Source organism: Triticum aestivum, chromosome 3D, assembly GCF_018294505.1.
Source record: "Triticum aestivum cultivar Chinese Spring chromosome 3D, IWGSC CS RefSeq v2.1, whole genome shotgun sequence".
Classification (NCBI taxonomy): Eukaryota; Viridiplantae; Streptophyta; class Magnoliopsida; order Poales; family Poaceae; genus Triticum; species Triticum aestivum.
Window position 1 is genome coordinate 518,446,204 of NC_057802.1, and position 17,006 is coordinate 518,463,209.

The window sequence follows — 17,006 nt, forward strand, 5'->3', positions numbered from 1 at the left end:
CTGGAGATTCGGTTTAGCTGTCGAAGACGACCCTTAAAAATGTCTGAAGATATTGAAACCATTGGTGACCTATGAAGATAATGATTGAAGACAATGGAACACGAAGACTTAGCTTCTTTGTTGTTTTCATTTTCTGTTTATTGAGTCATGGGAAGGTAATACAAAGTGGACGAGTCAACCAAAACCCTAGGTCTTCTTCTGAAGACAATGAGAGAAAAATCCTAGGTCTTCTTCTGAAGACAATGAGAGAAAAATCCTAGGTTGAGGTAATACGAAGATAGTTGTTGAAGTGTTTGCTCAACCAAAACCCTGGGTCTTCTTCTGAAGACAAGAGAGAAAAATCTCTTTCGGAGTTGGATGAGTCAGCATTGCTTGTAGCCCAATTAATGTTGCCGCGTGTGTTTAAAATCTGACCATTGGGACACGTGTCAGTTGATTGATGGCACGGGGTCATTTCAGTCAAATCATGTCATGTTGCCCCTGGCTACAAATAGCCAACCCTTCCACCATAAGTTGGTGGTTGCTTCGAGTTATTGCACGGCTTTTGTCGTTTGAGAGTAACCCACCTCCGAAGCCTTTGAGAGAGGTTTCCTACAAGGAAAAACCCAAACACCCAGAGCCCAAAGTGATTGAGCATCACTGAAGACATTCTGTTTTGAGTGAACTGAAGACTTATTACACCTGAAGACTGTGATCTTCCGGACAGTTAGGCGTCATGTTCTGGGCATCCAAGAGTTGTTGTGGATTGCCGGTGAACAAGTTTGTGAATGTTTGGGAAGTCTACCTTGAAGACTTGCCTGAGTGACTGAGCAAGGTCTAAGTGATCTTAGCGCAAGGAGAATAAGGTGAAGACCGAGTCTTTTGAGTTCAATCTCAGCCTCCCTAACCAGACGTACAGCTGTCACAACAGCTGGAACTGGTCAAACAAATCACTTGTATTCTCCGAGCAACTGGTTCTATCCCTTCACCCCTTCACTTATTGTTTTGAATTGCGAAGCCTTTGCTTGCTCATCTCTGTGCGAAGACATTGCGTGAAGGCATTCCTTCTGATCCATATTTGTCTTCACGTTGGCCGTTACTACTGTTCATTGCTACCTAGTTTGCTTACTGTCTTCACTTCTCACTTCATTTGTGTTGCATTGATAGCATGTATAGTGTAACCTACCTTCCGCCGTACACTGTTTAGTTACTGTTTTGCTTCCACGTCTTCGAAGATATTGCCTGTTTCGAAGACTTTCATAATCGCCTATTCACCCTCCTCTAGTGGATAACTAGCATTTTCAGTTTGGTTGAAAATAGCTTGGTTTAAGTGTCGTACTATGTTGAAAACTGCTTGATTTTGTTTAAAACTATGTTTATATGCTATCTATTTGTGTGTCTTTGGTTTGCTCTGCTTGCCAATGTGCTGGTAACTTCACCATCTCCACGAGGAGGTTAGCAGACAACATGCGTTGATTGTAACCAAATACCATGGCTTGTGTTTCCGCTTAAACAAGCAGGCAACCAAACAACCTACCTTTCGTTTCGTCCGGCTAGAAGGTATGCAGACAACCAAATAACATGCAAATGTTGGTTTTTTCCTGTTTCTTGCCAGCCAGGCTGGACTGAAATACATATGCAATGCGAGCAAAACCAAACACACCCTTGTTGATCATGTTGCTATCTAGCTCAGACACACGTGCGCGGTGTATCACTAGACGGAGGGCTCACCCTTCACGTTGATGCATAGTTGGTTGATGCATATCAATTTGATCAAATGAAGAAGTTCAAACTCAAAGAGATGAAGGCCGCTTTTGAGAAGTGGGAAAACCTATGGTCTTTGGCACGATAACATGTTCTTCTGTTTTTGGGGTCGACGGATTTGAAAAACTTGTTGAACATTGTTATTGATAAAAAAAATTGAGATGAAGGCCGCTTTTAAGATAGCTTCAGATTTAAATGTATGATAGAATTGGTATTTATCTGGAGGCGATTGTCATTGTCAGAAAATAAAACAAACGGAGCTGCTAAAAATCAGTCGACTGAGACTTCACGAAGTCTCAGTCGACTGCCCAGCCGTTCGATCTCTCGTTGCTTGCAGATTCGCGCTGGGGCACTTTGTCCCTTGTTTCGGCCTGTCTAAGGCGCGGATCTGGACCGTTTCCTGTTTCATTTCGTCGAACCGCGGTCCCTCGTGAGCGTCTGCTTTTGTGGGCTGGGCAAGTGTTCGGGTGGGCTTTATTGTCCTTTTTTGTTTTTTGTTTTTTTGGGCCGCATTAAGGAGAGGATGGGGAAGCGGCCACCCGTGGTAATTCCACTTCGTCTCTTTCCATTCCCCAGTCCCAAATCTGAAGAACTCCGCACGGGAAGAAGAGACGCCGAGCTCCAAGGCTTCTTCAACGAACAGATTGCTTGTTACTACACGACCAACGAGAGAGGAAGGCCGACGCTGCTTGTGGAGTATATTTCCCCTACCTTCTTTTTCCATCTGTTTTTTGTTTGTTTGTTGGTGCTACACCGTAGATCTGAGGGTGATTGGGTCGTTTTTTGTTTGTATCAAGTGTAGATGGACAATATCTTCACCACTTGTTCCTTGTCGTCTTGTCTGCCGATGATCTTTGATTCATCGACACAAGAATGTGTTTGCGGATGGACAATGTTTGGTGCCTCGGTACATTGTAGGAAGTGGAAATTGTTCATCTCTGCAACCAGTTCATCCATCATCTGAAGGGCATCCTTCATCTTCCTGTTCATGGACAGACGGAAAAGAAGTGGGCTATCGGCTGTGAAATAGCCCAGCACCTGAAATGAAAACAAACAAACAAACATATAATCGCTTCAACCATATAATCGGCTCCAGGATTTTAGCCATTTTTTTCGTGTCATTTTTCTTTAAGCAGTGGCATGTAGGGGTGTCCCCTTTTCTATGTGTGATTTTTATCTTCAGATCTTTTGAGAAACCTTTTGTGAATCAGTAGGACGTCGATATCATTTCTCTGGGGAAAACAAGAGGACGATTACTGAACCTGTCATTTAGCAGTGGCATGTTTTCTTTTTTAGATTTTTCTTTGCTGAAACCCTATTAATCAGTACCATGTTTCATATATGTTTCTCTGGAATCAAAGATAACTGATTCTCTGAACTTATCTCTGTAGCAGTGGCATGTTTATTTGTTTGTGTCAAATTTTTGATTAGTAGTTTCAAGCAGAGAATCGCCCCCAGAGTTTATTTTTTTAGATTTTCATTTGTGTGTTCATGCATAATAGTGTCTCTCGCTGACCGCGTCGATCGGCATGTCGCCATGGTGATTGAGGATGAAACCTGTTCTTTTCTTGTAGCTAGATTCACTTACCACGATAAATAAAGCTATGTTTCTGTGGCACCTCTATTCAATTCAGTTTGCTTTTTGCGTTCCCCTTGTGTCTGAACCTGCTTCAAGAGAGCATTCAGTCACGTTTCCCTTGTCGATCGGCATTGTCCCCGGCTGAGAGTGAGTGAGTTATTCCTTGTCCTAGAAGAAATACATAGAGCATCTAGTGAAGAACCGAGCCTGATTTTGAGAGTGATTAAGGAATGAAATGGTTCCTTTACTTCTAGCTAGATTCAGTAAAGTTCTGAACATGAATTTCCCATTCTGTAACTTCCATCCTTGTTCAGATTGTTTTTGCGCTTTTCTCCCTGAAACTGTTTTGACGTGGCTGTGCCAAGGAAACAGATTAGTACTAGTTACAGTCGAATAAAATAAGCCTAATAAGTAGCAAAGGAGGGTTAGGTGTCGAGTCGCAGTTGCACACAGTGCTCCCTCTGTAGAGATAGGAGCATGTGTTTTTAGGCTTCCTAATTAAGTTTGACTTTCTTTTGTTAGTATATAACCTCTGTTAGCCATTATTTTTTTCTTTTTTTTGACAACTTGATCTCCTACATGTAGCCTAGAGCATGTTGTGGTTTTTTTCTTTTAAGTATGTTTGTAGTAGCCATTTCATTTGGCCTGAATGTATATAGGCTTTTTTGCAGCAGAAGGATCTACTACACTAGTAGTGATTCAGAACCCAGATTTGTTTTGTTCTTACTCTGTGTGTGTGTGTGTCATAAGTGGAAAATTGAGAGAGAGAATGAATGTTTGATATCCTGGAATTTAGTTTTAGGGGGTCTCAAACTGAATTCACGGGGTCTGCGTTTCGGAATTTAGCCCACAATTAGGCATATTTCTGTACATGCTAGTTACCCATTGTGCAAGCTAGTTCTTCACTTGTTTTGATTCTGTCTAATGCATAATTCAGACTCGAGATTGACTTATGACTGTAGGAGAGAATGATTTATATCCAATTCATGTGGGAGGGCATGTTTATTTGTTCTGTCAGATTTTTTGCTGAAACTCTATTAATCAGTAGCATGTTCAAATCTCTCTTTTGTGGGATCAAAATAGAATGATTAATAAAACTATGTTTCTAGCAGCAGCATGTTTTTCAGTCTTTTTTTCTGAAACCTATGAATCGGTACGATGTTCATTTTTTTGTATATGAATCAAGATAAATGATTACTGAATGCATCACTAGCAGTTGACTGTCTTTTTTTCCATGTGTTTTCACACATTTTTTGTTTTAATATGGTCTTTTGATAGATTCATCTTTTTTTATCCCCAGAACCCAATGTAAATATATCTTTTCGTCATCAACGTCGACGCCAATGATTACTCATCATTATCCCGAAATCCTTTTTCTTCAGAAGTATACAAGTATCTGACTAAAATCATTAGCTGAATATGTATGCCTCTCACTAGCACAAATTTATGTTTGGCGCCTTTTTCTATGTGCACAGGAGATGATTTGCAGAATTTGTCTGAGCCCTTGCAACCGCAAGAGCAAGGGAAGCGGCATCAGCATGTATCTCTGGAAGGAGTTCAAAAATGCATGGGTAAATCTGCAGCCTCCGTTTCTTTTTTATTTGTATTTTTTCATTTTTTGACCCTTATTTTTTAGTTTATACTCATCATTACAGAATATATTGATGAAGGTTGACCTTTTTTCTTTGTTTCTCCCTGAGTTTTGAAGCAGAGGGGAGCCCCTAGTTAACTAGTTGTTTACATTGAATCATTAAAAAAATTACCCTGCGTGTCAAGCTCTTCCTGTGTGGTTAGAGAGTAGAAAGACACTGTCATAAGAGGGAGTTTATAAGTCTAAAAAATAGGGATCACTTATTAATGTTTGCAGCTTGGTTTTACTTCGAGAATTCATGGCCATGATTTACCTAACAACATCAACTTTTTTGTGATTTTATTAGTGTTTTACTAGCAGCAGTCTTCTCTTTTGTAACTGTGTGTTTTTGCATTGATATGGTTGGTTCGTGTTTGAAGTGTTCAGTGTATCTCTTTTCTTTCTAGCCATTTTTGACCCATGTAGAATGTAGAATATAGAATGTAGAGTGTAGATTTTGCATAATTCACGGTTTGATGTTCATGTTCAAACCCATGCAGGTTGTTTTTTGTAGATTTTTGTTGCTTGTTCGTATTATTGTCATTTTTCTGATTTGTAGCTCGTTTCCTGTAGATTTTTTTCATTTTTTTTGTTCTGTTCAGCCATGCCTAGTAATATATGCTAGTTTAGACTAAATTTTAGGTTGTGGCAGCTTGACTCTCTTTTTTGTATCAATGCTCAATGCATCAGGCACGTTCATGATCTTTTGTTTATTGATGTATTTTTTTATAATCTTTTTTTGTCCAGCGTGTTAAGCTCTGCATGTGTGGCTCAAGAGGAGAAATACACTTACTGTCATAATAGGGATTTTTTTACTTCTTTTTTTGCCATGATTTTTTTCATAACAATGAGGATGCTTTCTAATTTTTTACAATGATTATTTACTTCATTTTTTAGTTTTTTGCTTTTCTATTCAACAGAATAGGTTGCATGTCCAGGGGGGAGTTGCATGTCCGATAGTAGGCTTGCAACTGCAAGTGTCATCCGCGACTGCAACTACATGCTTACACACCCGACTGCAACTGCATGCCCAACACCCGAATGCAACTGACATTTGTTCTGTAAGTGGGTTGTGGCAGAGGAGTGGGAGTTGTAGTAGGCTTGCAACTGCAAGTGTCACCCTCAACTGCAACTACATGTCTCCTTCCCGACTACAACTAACCGTGTGTTTTTGTTGGGGGGGGGGGGAGTTGCATGTGTGACAGTAGGCTTGCAACTGCAAGTGTCACCCTCGACCCGCAACTATATGCCTACGCACTCGACAGCAACTTCATGCCCACACACCCGAATGCAATAGACATTTGTTTTTTAAGTGGGCGGCGAGAGAGGTTTGGCAGTTGCATGTCCCATACAAGACTTGCAACTACAAGTGTAGCCCTCGACTCCAATTGCGTGTCTCCTCCCCAACCGCAATTGGCCTTGTGTTTCTGGCGGAGAGGGGGGAAGTTTCACGTCCGACAGTAGGCTTGCAACTGCAAGTGCCGCCCTCGACTGCAACTGCATGCCTACAAACCCGACTGCAATTGCATGCCCACACATTCCAATGCAACTCACATTTGTTTTGTAAGTGGGCGGTGGGAGAGTGTCGGGAGTTGCATGTCCCATACTAGACTTGCAACTGCAAGTGTTGCCCTTGACTCCAACTGCATGTCTCCTTCCCGACAGCAACTGGCCTTGTGTTTTTCTCGGAGAGGCCGATGGTGGGGGGAGTTGCACGTCCGACAGTAGGCTTGCAACGACAAGTGCCGCCCACGACCGCAACTGCATGCCTACACACCAGACTGCAATTGCATGCCCACACACTCAAATGCAACTCACATTTGTTTTGTAAGTGGGGAGTGGGAGAGTGTTGGGAGTTGCATGTCCCATACTAGACTTGCAACTGCAAGTGTTGCCCTCGACTCCAACTGCATGTCTCCTTCCTGACAGCAATTGGCCTGTGTTTTTGTCGGAGAGGCCGAGGGGGGAGTTGCACGTCTGACAGTAGGCTTGCAACTGTAATTGTCGCCCGCGACCGCAACTACATGCCTACACACCTGACTGCAACTGCATGCCCAACACCCGAATGCAACTAACATTTGTTCTGTAAGTGGGTTGTGGGAGAGGAGTGGGAGTTGCATGTTCGATAGTAGGCTTGCAACTCAAGTGTAACCTACAACTGCAACTACATGTCTCCTCCCCGACTACAACTAGCCTTGTGTTTTTGTCGGGGGGGGGGGGGGAGGAGGAGTTGCATACAGTAGGCTTGCAACTGCAAGTGTAGCCCTCGACATGCAACTACATGCCTACACACTCGACAACAACTTCATACCCACGCACCCGAATCAAACTCACAATTGTTTTATAAATGGGTGCCGGGAGAGGGGGGTCGCATGTCAAACAGTAGGCTTGCAACTACAAGCGTCACCCTTGACTGCAACTGCAGGTCTCCCTCCTGACTGCAACTAGCCTTGTGTTTTTTGTCGGAGAGGGGGGGCACCTGCATGTGCGATAGTAGGCTTGCAACTGCATGTGTTGCCCTCGCCCACAATTGCATACCTACACACCCGGCTGCAACTGACCTTGTGTGTTTTGTCAGAGGGGGAGGGGGTGGCAGTTGTGTGTCCAATAGTAGGCTTGCCACAACAAGTGTCGACTGCAACTGCATGCCTACACACTCGACTGCAATAGCTTGCCCACGCACGTGAATGCAACTAACATTTGTTTTGTAAGTGGGCGGCGGGAGAAGGGTGGGAGTCTCATGTTCGATACTAGACTTTGAACTGTAAGTGTCACCCTTGACTGCAGCTGCATGTCTCCTTCCCGACTGCAACTCGCCTGGTGTTTTTGTCGGAGGGGGCGCAGTTGTATGTCCGACACTAGGCTTGTAACTGGAAGTGTCGCCCCCGACTACAATTGACCTTTTTTTTGTCTGTAGGTGGCGAGATGGGGTGTAGTTGCATGTCCGGCAGTAGGCACGCGGCGGAAGTCGCTGGCGACATGATGCTTGGCCACGCCGGCATGCCTCCAGGCTCCTTGAGCCCAAATCAACCCCCGTTGCACATGACGACGAGTCCAAATCGAGCAGTGGTTCTCAATTTCTTGGCTAGGGTTTGTGATTTTGTTGCGAAATAACTTCTAACGGGAGTTGCAAGTTTTTGAGGGGCTGATTTTGTGTTTTTTGCGCGAGTTTTGTACCTCCTGATGCGAAATGGAGGAACGATTTTTGATACGCGGGGTTGATATGCAAGTTGTCTAGGACCAGGTGGGAGATTTTGTGGGGGGATGGTGGTCAAGTGTGACACGTTTCATATGCCTGGTAGTGGTGAGCTGTATGTATTTGTAGTAGTAGTAGCAGCTGTTTTGAGAACCGAACCGGATTATATTTGGTGCACTTGGGTTCATTGCTAAACTGAGCAGCTAGAGACATTTTTTAGTTAGTTTGATTGTAAGCTTTTGTACGGGTCATTAATGTTTGATGGACTTCCACTTTGGAATTTATTTTCTCACAACCATATTGCATGACCATGTTCAAATTTGAATTGAATTGCGGCTGCTAAAATCCATCCAAAACCTGATGCACGTAGGCATGAATTAGGATTTGAACGGCTCAATGATGATTTTGTTTAGAGTAGGTTCATGTGTGTGTGCGCGCGCTATATGATTTTGCTGTTCTTTTTTTCCTGTTTTCTAACACAAGCAAACACTAAAGTTTTGTGTATTCCTGAAGTAGAGTTGAGAACATGTCAGCTAAATACAGTGGATCACAACATACTCTCGGGAATATACGAGGAACCGTGAGCTTTTTTTCTGTTAAAGTTCATTTCTAATGGTTTTGTTGTCAGACTTTTTGTGAAGTTTCTAATGGTTTTGTTGTCAGACTTTTTGTCTAACCGTTAGCCTGGATGTTCCGCAGGAAGATTCCATTTGTTGAAGCGACCTTGACAAGTCCGAGCTCTTTTTTGCATGAGTAGCTGGTGAGGTTTGTTTGTCCTGTGTAACCTAATAAAAAGTTTTCTGACAACCAACATGTGGCATATTACCTGTATTATTTTAACTGTTTTCAAGTTTTGTTGTCGTGAATTCCATTATTACCTGCATTTTGTTCATGTGATATATGCTGGTGGCTCTATATTTTTTTTGCGGCTAAAACCGTTGATGAAAGGAGCTAAAACTGTCTGATTTGCCAACATTTTCGAAGTACCTTTGGTCATCGCGTCTAAACTTGACAATGAAAGTGGCTATAATGTTTGCCCGGTTCTTAGCCTTAGTTTTCTGCCTTTTTTATGTTGTCCAGTGCCATTGTTTACAACACTAATGTCTTATATACATTTGTGAATACATCAACGCACGGGCACTGACATGGATGATGAAGGAAGGGCCCTGAACACGACAGAGACAATAGAAATGCAGAGGGCAGAGATCAGTGTCTTGAAGATCCAGAGTTAGAAGAGAGACGATATCATGTAGAAACCGCGTCACGTTTTGCTTTTATGAAGAAGTTGCTACATTGGTTTGTAACCTTTTTCTGTAGATAGTGATCTTTTTTTTCCCGAGTTCTAGTTGATACAGGAAATTAACTAGCTAGCATAGAAAGTTAACTAGCTACGTCCCCGTGGCTCTGTACTCTTTGCTGACCTTTTAACTAGCTAATACACGAAGTTTGTTAACTATATCTAATTAATACAGGGCAGTTAACTATCAAAGTCAATCGTGTCTATGTACTCCTGTTGAAACAAGGAAGAGGTCTGAAACAACCATAAGTTGCTCTGAACAACTCCATGAACAGCAGACAACATGGTTCAGTTAGCCAGATCTGAATAATTTTTTTCTGAAAAAAAATGTGAAACATAAAATAGTGTGATGATATGAGGCGCACAAAGTTTTGTTTGTGTGCTGTGTATGCCTCCACACCCAACTGCCCACACCCTCCTCTGTACGGTCATCACTGCTCTAAAAAGGACAAACAAACAAAGCCCACACCCCAAGCCCACAATGAGGGAAATTAAGACCCAACACTGGGGGAGGTAAAACGGGCCAAAACTCGTACACGTGACGTCAGCCGACTGAGACTTCGCGACAAACCCTTGCTAACCAAATGTCCGACTCTCATCAGTACCAATACATCTAGATCAATAGCAAATCAAGGGCATCACCTTCCGCATTGCAAGCCGACCGATGAGAGTGGCATCCCCCTGAAAGTCCGGACGAGTCCGCCCGCCACTGCCATCGTCCATGGCTAGCCGAGCGAAGCAGCTCCACGCGCACTACCTGGTGGCCGGGCTCGGCGACCCTGACAAGTGGACCTGCCTCGTCAAGGAGTACGCCGCCAATGCCTCCCTCCGGGACGCCGCCCTCGTCTACGCCAAGCACCTGCCCCGGCAGACGCACCACCTGCCCCTCCTCCCCGCCCTCCTCAAGGCCGCCGCCTCCCGCGCCGGCCCCGGCCTCGGCCTCGGCAGGTCCCTCCACGCCGAGGCCCTCAAATCCGCGTTCGCCGGCGAGCTGCTCGTGGGCACCACGCTGGTGTCCATGTACTGCAAGTGCGGCCTCCTCGCGGACGCGCGCCGCGTGTTCGACGGAATGCCCGGCAGGAACGTCGTCACCTGCAACGCGATGCTCGCCGGGTATGCCGCGGCGGGCGACACGGGGCAGGCGGAGGCGCTGTTAGGACGCATGAGTTCCCGAACGTCCGTCACGTGGGCGACGGTGATCCGTGGGTTCGCCGAGAAGGGGGACATGGCGGGGGCGCGGAGGTGGTTCGACGCGACGCCCATGGGCATGCGGACCGTCGTCGTGTGGACCGTGCTCGTGCACGGCTACGTGGCCGCCGGGGACATGGAGACCGCGAGGGAGCTGTTCAACGCCATGCCCGCGAGGAACGTGTTCGTGTGGTCGTCGATGGTCACGGGGTACTTCAAGGCCGGCGATGCCGATGAGGCACGGGCGATGTTTGACAGGGTCCCGGTGCGGAACCTGGTGAGCTGGAACGCGCTCATTGCCGGGTACGCGCAAATCGGGCGCTCCGAGGAGGCGTTGCATGCCTTTCACTCGATGTTGGAGGACAGGGTCAAGCCGGACGAGTTCACCATGGCCAGCGTGCTGTCTGCCTGCGCGCAGCTCGGGTCGCTAAAGGAAGGGAGGAAGGTTCATGACTTCATGGACCGGATGCGTATACGGAAGAACCACTTCGTTCTGAATGGCCTGGTTGATATGTACGCCAAGTGCGGCGACCTCGAGCACGCCCGCAAGGTGTTCGACAGCATCCAACGGAGGAATACTGAATGCTGGAACTCGATGATCTCCGCACTCGCAAGCCATGGACGGAGCGAAGAGGCGATACGGCTGTTTTCCCAGATGGAGTTCTCGGAGCAGAAGCCCAATGGGGTCACACTCCTCGCCGTGCTTGGAGCTTGTACCCACGGAGGGTTTGTGGAAGAAGGCCTAAGGATTTTCAACAGTTTCGGCGTGTATGGAGTTGCTGCCGGAGTGGAGCATTACGGTTGCCTGGTCGATCTTCTGGGCCGCGCAGGAAGACTCGAGGAAGCTCATGCGATTGTCAAGAGCATGGCGATGGAGCCTAACGAGGTCATCTGGGGCGCTCTTCTCGGAGCTTGCAGAGTGCATGACAATGCGGAGATGTCGGAGCGGGTGTCAGATGAGATCAACCAATTGCGCTCTGATGGTGCATCAACTAATGATGCAGAGTACATCATGCTGTCAAATATCTTGGCCGCGTCCGAGAGGTGGGAGCAGGCAGAGCGCGTCAGGAGAAAGATGGCGAACCATGGGGTTGAGAAGACTCCCGGGTGCAGTTCAGTTGAGCTTGACATTCCTGAACACAAAGTGTGTTGCAGATAGCAGTACATTGTTGCGGCTATATCAAACTGTAAGTTCATTTCATTTCGTCGCTGGTGGTTTGGTAGATAATCTCCTGTTATGCTGCATCTACTAGAAAATTTAGTGATAGTAGGTTTTAGTTTTGCTGAACAATAACTTGTGGGTTCTTGTTCGAAAACTAATTTCTGGGTTGGACTTGTTGAATTTGATTCAGAAAGTTCTGGCACAAAACCTTGATTTTGGCAAGTTCAGCCGGCCAAAAATTTCATTGAAATGTAGATGGTACCACTGTATATCTGTATACTCAAATATATTTCTCAAGTCAAAAATGGAATGCGTCTCAGGCATATGAGCATACACCAGTTGCAAATCTCTTGCATTTCAAACTTCGATAAATACATGTATGTTGGCTTTAGTTTTTCTTTTCTTTTTTGCAACCAGGGATTGCACTTCCCTTGAAAAATTACACAGTGCTTGTCCATTTTATATGCTGTCATCAGTTATCAGTTATGCATGCCAGTTCATGGGAGTCAGTTGTTCAAAACTAAACCATTTGTCCGTCTTTGTAAAGGTTCCAGAATATAACATTTCCCCCATGTTTCCAAATTCAAAAGGCACTATAAACCAACTTTGCAAAGAGAGGAACACAAGAACACAGAACGACATTACAGGATCATGTCACTATCTCAGTAGTCTCAGAAGTCAGGCCAACACTATAGCTATCTCAGACAACCACTTCCCTGTCAAAGATCCAGCTGAACTTGACCTTCCTGGGCTCGTCCTTCTTGGCCCTGTCGGCCGCCCTCTCCGCCGCGCGCCGCATCCTCGGCGCGAGCCCGCAGACGAAGTCCCGGGCCCGCCGCCCTTCGCTGGAGAGCCCGCCCTCCAGCGCCTCCAGCTTCCACCGCTTGACGAGGAACTCGACGATGTCGGTGTAGTCCTGCGCGGTGTACACGCCGAGGCGCTGGGCCACAGACGCGAAATGCTCGAACAGGTCCATGTCGCTGCCGTCGTGCATGAGGTGCGCGGGCATGGTGATCCGCTTGCGCATCATGTCGGCGATGGCGAGCATGGCGCCCTCCGGGTCGAGCCGCAGCAGCTGCTCCACGATGCGGCTGTAGGCCGTCTCGTGGCGCTTCTCGTCGGCGGCGATGGTGCCGCAGGTGCGCGCCAGCACGTCGTCGCCGTGCGCCTTGGCGAGCCGCGCGGTGTTGCCGTGGGAGACGGCCGTCGCGCGCTCCTGGAAGCTCGTGTACACGAAGCCCAGGTACGGGTTGTTCTCCGTCCTCGGGTCCTGCAATTGTTCAGCATGTCCGATGAGATTGTACAACTAAACAGGAGGAATTGACGGATTTTTCGACAGACTCGTTCAAGAAGCTCCGCGTACCATGCCGGAGCCGATGAGGTACTGGACGGTCTTCTCGACCATGCGCATGTCGACGCGGCCGGAGAGGTACATGTACTTGTTGAGGACGTCGCCGTGTCGGTTCTCCTCGGCGGTCCAGGCGCGGGTCCAGACGGCCCAGGGGCAGGCGCTGGCGCCGGTCTCGTCGCGGACGCCGTCCAGGGTGTTGATCATGGTCTGGTACGTGGGGAGCGCCTCCTCGGTGACCATGTCCCCGACCAACACCACGAAGTACTCGTCGGGCAGCGCGGCGGCGCGGGCCCGCAGCTCGCGCACCTCGTGCTCGAACATCTCGGACGACGAGTCCGGCAGGAAGTCCGCCGGCTGCCAGATGTCCTCCACGGGCCTGAGCAGCGGCAGCAGCGACCCCGCCGCCCAGCCCCGCAGCGACTGGAACACCTCCGCCTTCTCCGGCGGCATCGAGTGCGTCACGCCGCGCTGCACCGACGGCGCCGCCGCCGCCACGGCCGCCGCAGCGGACACGCGGCGGCATTGCCGGCGCGGGAGGGGCAGCGCCGTCGGCAGGTGACCGGGGACGCGGAGGATGCCCTGGGCCTGCATGGTGGCTAGCTCCCGATCGATGGGTGAGTGGTGGCGGCGCGGTGGGGTGGTGTACTTGCGTCGTCGGACTGCGACGGCTGCGGTGTCGGGGCTCCGTATATAAACTGCGGCGTCGGGGCGGTACCGCCGGAGTACCGGAGGCGGAAAACCAGTGGGTGCGTGCAGTGGTTTTGGGCGGGGAGCGGGCTGGCTGATTCTGTGGGTGTTTCGGGGAGCGGCTAGCTGTAGACCGTGGTGTGCCCCCAGGTTGAGCTACTGTAGTACAGATCCAGTTGTCCATCTGATCCGACTATCCGAGGCACTCGAACAGCACGTGCTGGTTGGTTGGTCACACCACCAACAGTAGCGACCGCCACGAGGGCTGGTCACGTCCTCACAGCAGCAAAATGTCTTCGGCAAAGCTACAAATGTCCTCAAACTGTGCGATAGATAGACCCATCTGAACGAGTCAAAACCGCCTCGGAAATTTGGAGCGGAGCGATGATACAATGTTCACGATTTTGATGCGAGTGGTCGCACGCTGTCTGATTTTGGACATTTAGGTTGGAAAAAAGTTACTACAGTAGGTTGGATGGAGAGAATCTCCGTACCATCGTTCAATGTCGTTGTGAAGGAGATTTGGGGCTAGTTTTTTGGGCAATTCTCCCAGAATTAACCAGAATTAACCCCCTCCCCAGCTTCTTCCATAATTGTCACTCCATTTCTTTTTTACAATTCCTATCTAGTTAAACCCTTTTTTATAACTAGATAGGAATTGTAAAAAAGAAATGGAGTGGCAATTATGGAAGAAGCTGGGAGGGGGTCAATTCTGGGAGAATTGCCCAAAAGAACTGGCCCTTGATCCCCAAACTTGATAGGCCCTCACGGTAGGAAGGGGTCCATCGATGATCAGCTACATGTAATATTTAGAAAATGTGCAGAGTTTCACAATTCTCGTGGAGTTTTCTTTATTTTCTATAACAATGAGACGCGTTGAACTCAAGTCAAGAGATGCTCTTAGGGTTTACAACCAAAGGAGAAACGTGGGGAATAGGGACACCATATCCAAGTCTTGGCTTATATAGCCGTTACATCAACCTTCAACAACTAGCAAAAGAAATAACACAGGAGGCACCTAAGGAGTGAGCAAGTGAGCTTGTCGGATGATCAACGGCGAGGAGTCACGGGAGCCGTTCGATGCTTGATCGGCGTCGGTTGGGTCATACACTTGGGCGTGGACCATTATGATCCCCCGTCAGCCGTAGGATGAGAAATGGATGTCGAGGAGGTCAAGCTGGCAAAGTGGTACACCGAGCCACTACTGCGGGTAAAGTGTCGATTTCCTCACAAGATTCGGAGTTGAGTTCTTACAATTCCCCCCGTTGAGGGTTCACTTGTCCTCAAGGGGTGAATGGAAGGAAAACCTTTTGAATACAAGCTTAATCTTTCCAAGTAGAGGCTTAATCAGCCACTTGACAACTCAAATACTAATATCAACTTGCACTCTAGGAATGAGTTTGCTTGCCAAGATCTGTCCAAGTTCCATGTGAATGTTACCTCGATCACCAATGAGAGGTAGATTGGGTGATGTAACTTCAACGGCTCCCAGGTGTTTCTTCAATAGTCTGACATGTAAAGTGGATGCAATTTGCAATCAGCTGGGAGGAGTGGGCGAAATGTGTTGTTAATCCTTTCCATTGTCTTGGAAGGACCATTATTTGGAACCCACCTTTAAACACCTATGTATAATGAGATAAGTATGCATATATGGTTGGATCTATAAATACACCATGTCTCCCATAGTAAATTTTCTTTCAGACCTCTTTTTTTAGTATAAGCTTTCATCCTTCCCTAAGCTTTCACGCTCATTTCCTTTATACATGAGTTATGTTACCCCTCTAAATGAATGTCGTAGCTGAGGTGTTCTCTGGATCAGTGAGCAGATTCATTTCAGCAATCAGGGCTGGGGTGACCATATAAGGCCTAAAATAGAACCGCTTTAAGATATGTGTGAAAGCTCATATCATACCACCACTCCGCCATAAATAACCAAATGTTCCATTTCTTTCGTTGTGCAAAAGCAAAATACCTGATATAATTTTCAAAAGATTAACTGACTCTCTTTGTCTAACCATCAAATTGTGGATGAAAAGAGGTGCTCATGTGTAATTTAACTACTGATTTCTTGAACAAGTTTTTCCACAATTGATTTGTAAAGATCTGATCCCTGTAAGTGACAATAAATCACTACAAAAAACACTCATGATGATACGTTTTTGACACAGCACGTTTTCCGTCATGCATGTACATCCATGACGATTTTATGACAGAATCAAGATAGTCGTACCTGTGCTGTCGTAGAAGTGTTCCATGACAATACCAAAATTATCATCACGGAAGTGTCCATTTCCATGATGATAAATGGCGCGTCATGAAGTGTTTTCGTCAAGGATAACGGACACGTGGCATCCACCTTAACGGGTTGCCGTTAAGCTATCGGGTTCCGGTTTGGATCCGATAACCCGTTAACAGCCTGAACCAATGGGGATTTTCCACGTGTAAAATTCTCATTCGCCGTAGGATCCACGTGTCGGCTCAGGGTTGGGGCAGATGTCATCCACTTGTTGTACGGGAGCATCCTATGATACGTTGACACGTGGTAAGGCCCAACAGTGACCCATTTAGGTAAAAGAGGCCGGCCCAGTCAAAATTAGCAGGCCATCCCATATAGGGCCTACTTGTGTCTGGTCCATTTAGTCCCACGACCCATACGAGATGTGCCAATTTGGCTCGTCAACTATTTGACACCATTGCAACCCATCGTCAGTTCGAGCCCGTTAACAGCCCGCTATATATTTGGGCTCAATATTGACCCGACTTAGTTTCGGCCTATTGAGGGAGTCCTGAATTAAGGGGTCCTCGGGCCACCGGCCCATTCCTTATGGGCCGGATTGATGGGCTACTATGGAGCCAAGCTAGGGCGTGGACCCGTGACCGAATAGAAGTTCTTCGGAGCCATGGTGCCCTCCAAGTCAAGATTTAGCATGATCTTTCCTTTATTGTAACCAACCATGTGAACCCTAATCCTACTGGTGTCTACATAAACCAGAGGGCTTTAGTCTTTAGGGTTAGAGTAACATCCAATACCCCATTAGCTTAGGGTTTAGCTCGCCTGATCTCGAGGTAGATCAAGTTTGTAATCATACCATACACGTCAAATACAATCAAGCAGGACGTAGGGTTTTACCTCTTAGAGAGGGCCCGAACCTGGGTAAACATCGTGTTCTTCG

The 17,006-nt window shown here is 47.0% G+C and overlaps 2 protein-coding genes and 1 long non-coding RNA gene across 4 annotated transcripts; 2 read left to right on the top strand and 1 right to left on the bottom strand.

Moving 5' to 3' along the window:
- The first annotated feature begins 2,278 nt into the window (after positions 1–2,278).
- LOC123080153 (uncharacterized) lies at positions 2,279–9,631 on the top strand. Of its 2 annotated transcripts, XR_006438240.1 has the most exons (4): positions 2,279–2,439; positions 4,623–4,714; positions 4,798–4,893; positions 8,848–9,631. It is a non-coding gene; the product is annotated as an uncharacterized lncRNA (long non-coding RNA). The 2 variants fall into 2 exon arrangements; XR_006438239.1 differs by lacking the exon at positions 4,623–4,714 and having other exon boundaries at positions 2,283–2,439.
- Positions 9,632–9,963: 332 nt separating this feature from the next.
- On the top strand, positions 9,964–12,147 carry LOC123080155 (pentatricopeptide repeat-containing protein At3g21470-like). Its single transcript, XM_044503047.1, has 2 exons — positions 9,964–11,777; positions 11,986–12,147. The coding sequence occupies exons 1-2, from the start codon at positions 10,167–10,169 to the stop codon at positions 12,121–12,123; spliced, it is 1,749 nt and encodes a 582-aa protein (XP_044358982.1). The 5' UTR covers positions 9,964–10,166; the 3' UTR covers positions 12,124–12,147.
- A 161-nt stretch (positions 12,148–12,308) lies between these two features.
- On the bottom strand, positions 12,309–14,183 carry LOC123080154 (stearoyl-[acyl-carrier-protein] 9-desaturase 1, chloroplastic). Its single transcript, XM_044503045.1, has 2 exons — positions 13,159–14,183; positions 12,309–13,065 (listed from the first exon to the last, which is right to left on the bottom strand). Exons 1-2 carry the CDS (start codon positions 13,735–13,737, stop codon positions 12,496–12,498), a joined length of 1,149 nt encoding a protein of 382 aa, XP_044358980.1. The 5' UTR covers positions 13,738–14,183; the 3' UTR covers positions 12,309–12,495.
- Between the last annotated feature and the right edge of the window lie 2,823 nt (positions 14,184–17,006).

Bases quoted from the DNA above. Each gene is read 5' to 3' on its own strand.
- LOC123080155 (XM_044503047.1), top strand. From the start codon at position 10,167: ATGGCTAGCCGAGCGAAGCAGCTCCACGCGCACTACCTGGTGGCCGGG. The intron at 11,778-11,985 runs GTGTGTTGCAGA...AATTTGATTCAG, and splicing joins TTGACATTCCTGAACACAAA to AAAGTTCTGGCACAAAACCT.
- LOC123080154 (XM_044503045.1), bottom strand. From the start codon at position 13,737: ATGCAGGCCCAGGGCATCCTCCGCGTCCCCGGTCACCTGCCGACGGCG. The intron at 13,066-13,158 runs GTACGCGGAGCT...GAACAATTGCAG, and splicing joins ACCTCATCGGCTCCGGCATG to GACCCGAGGACGGAGAACAA.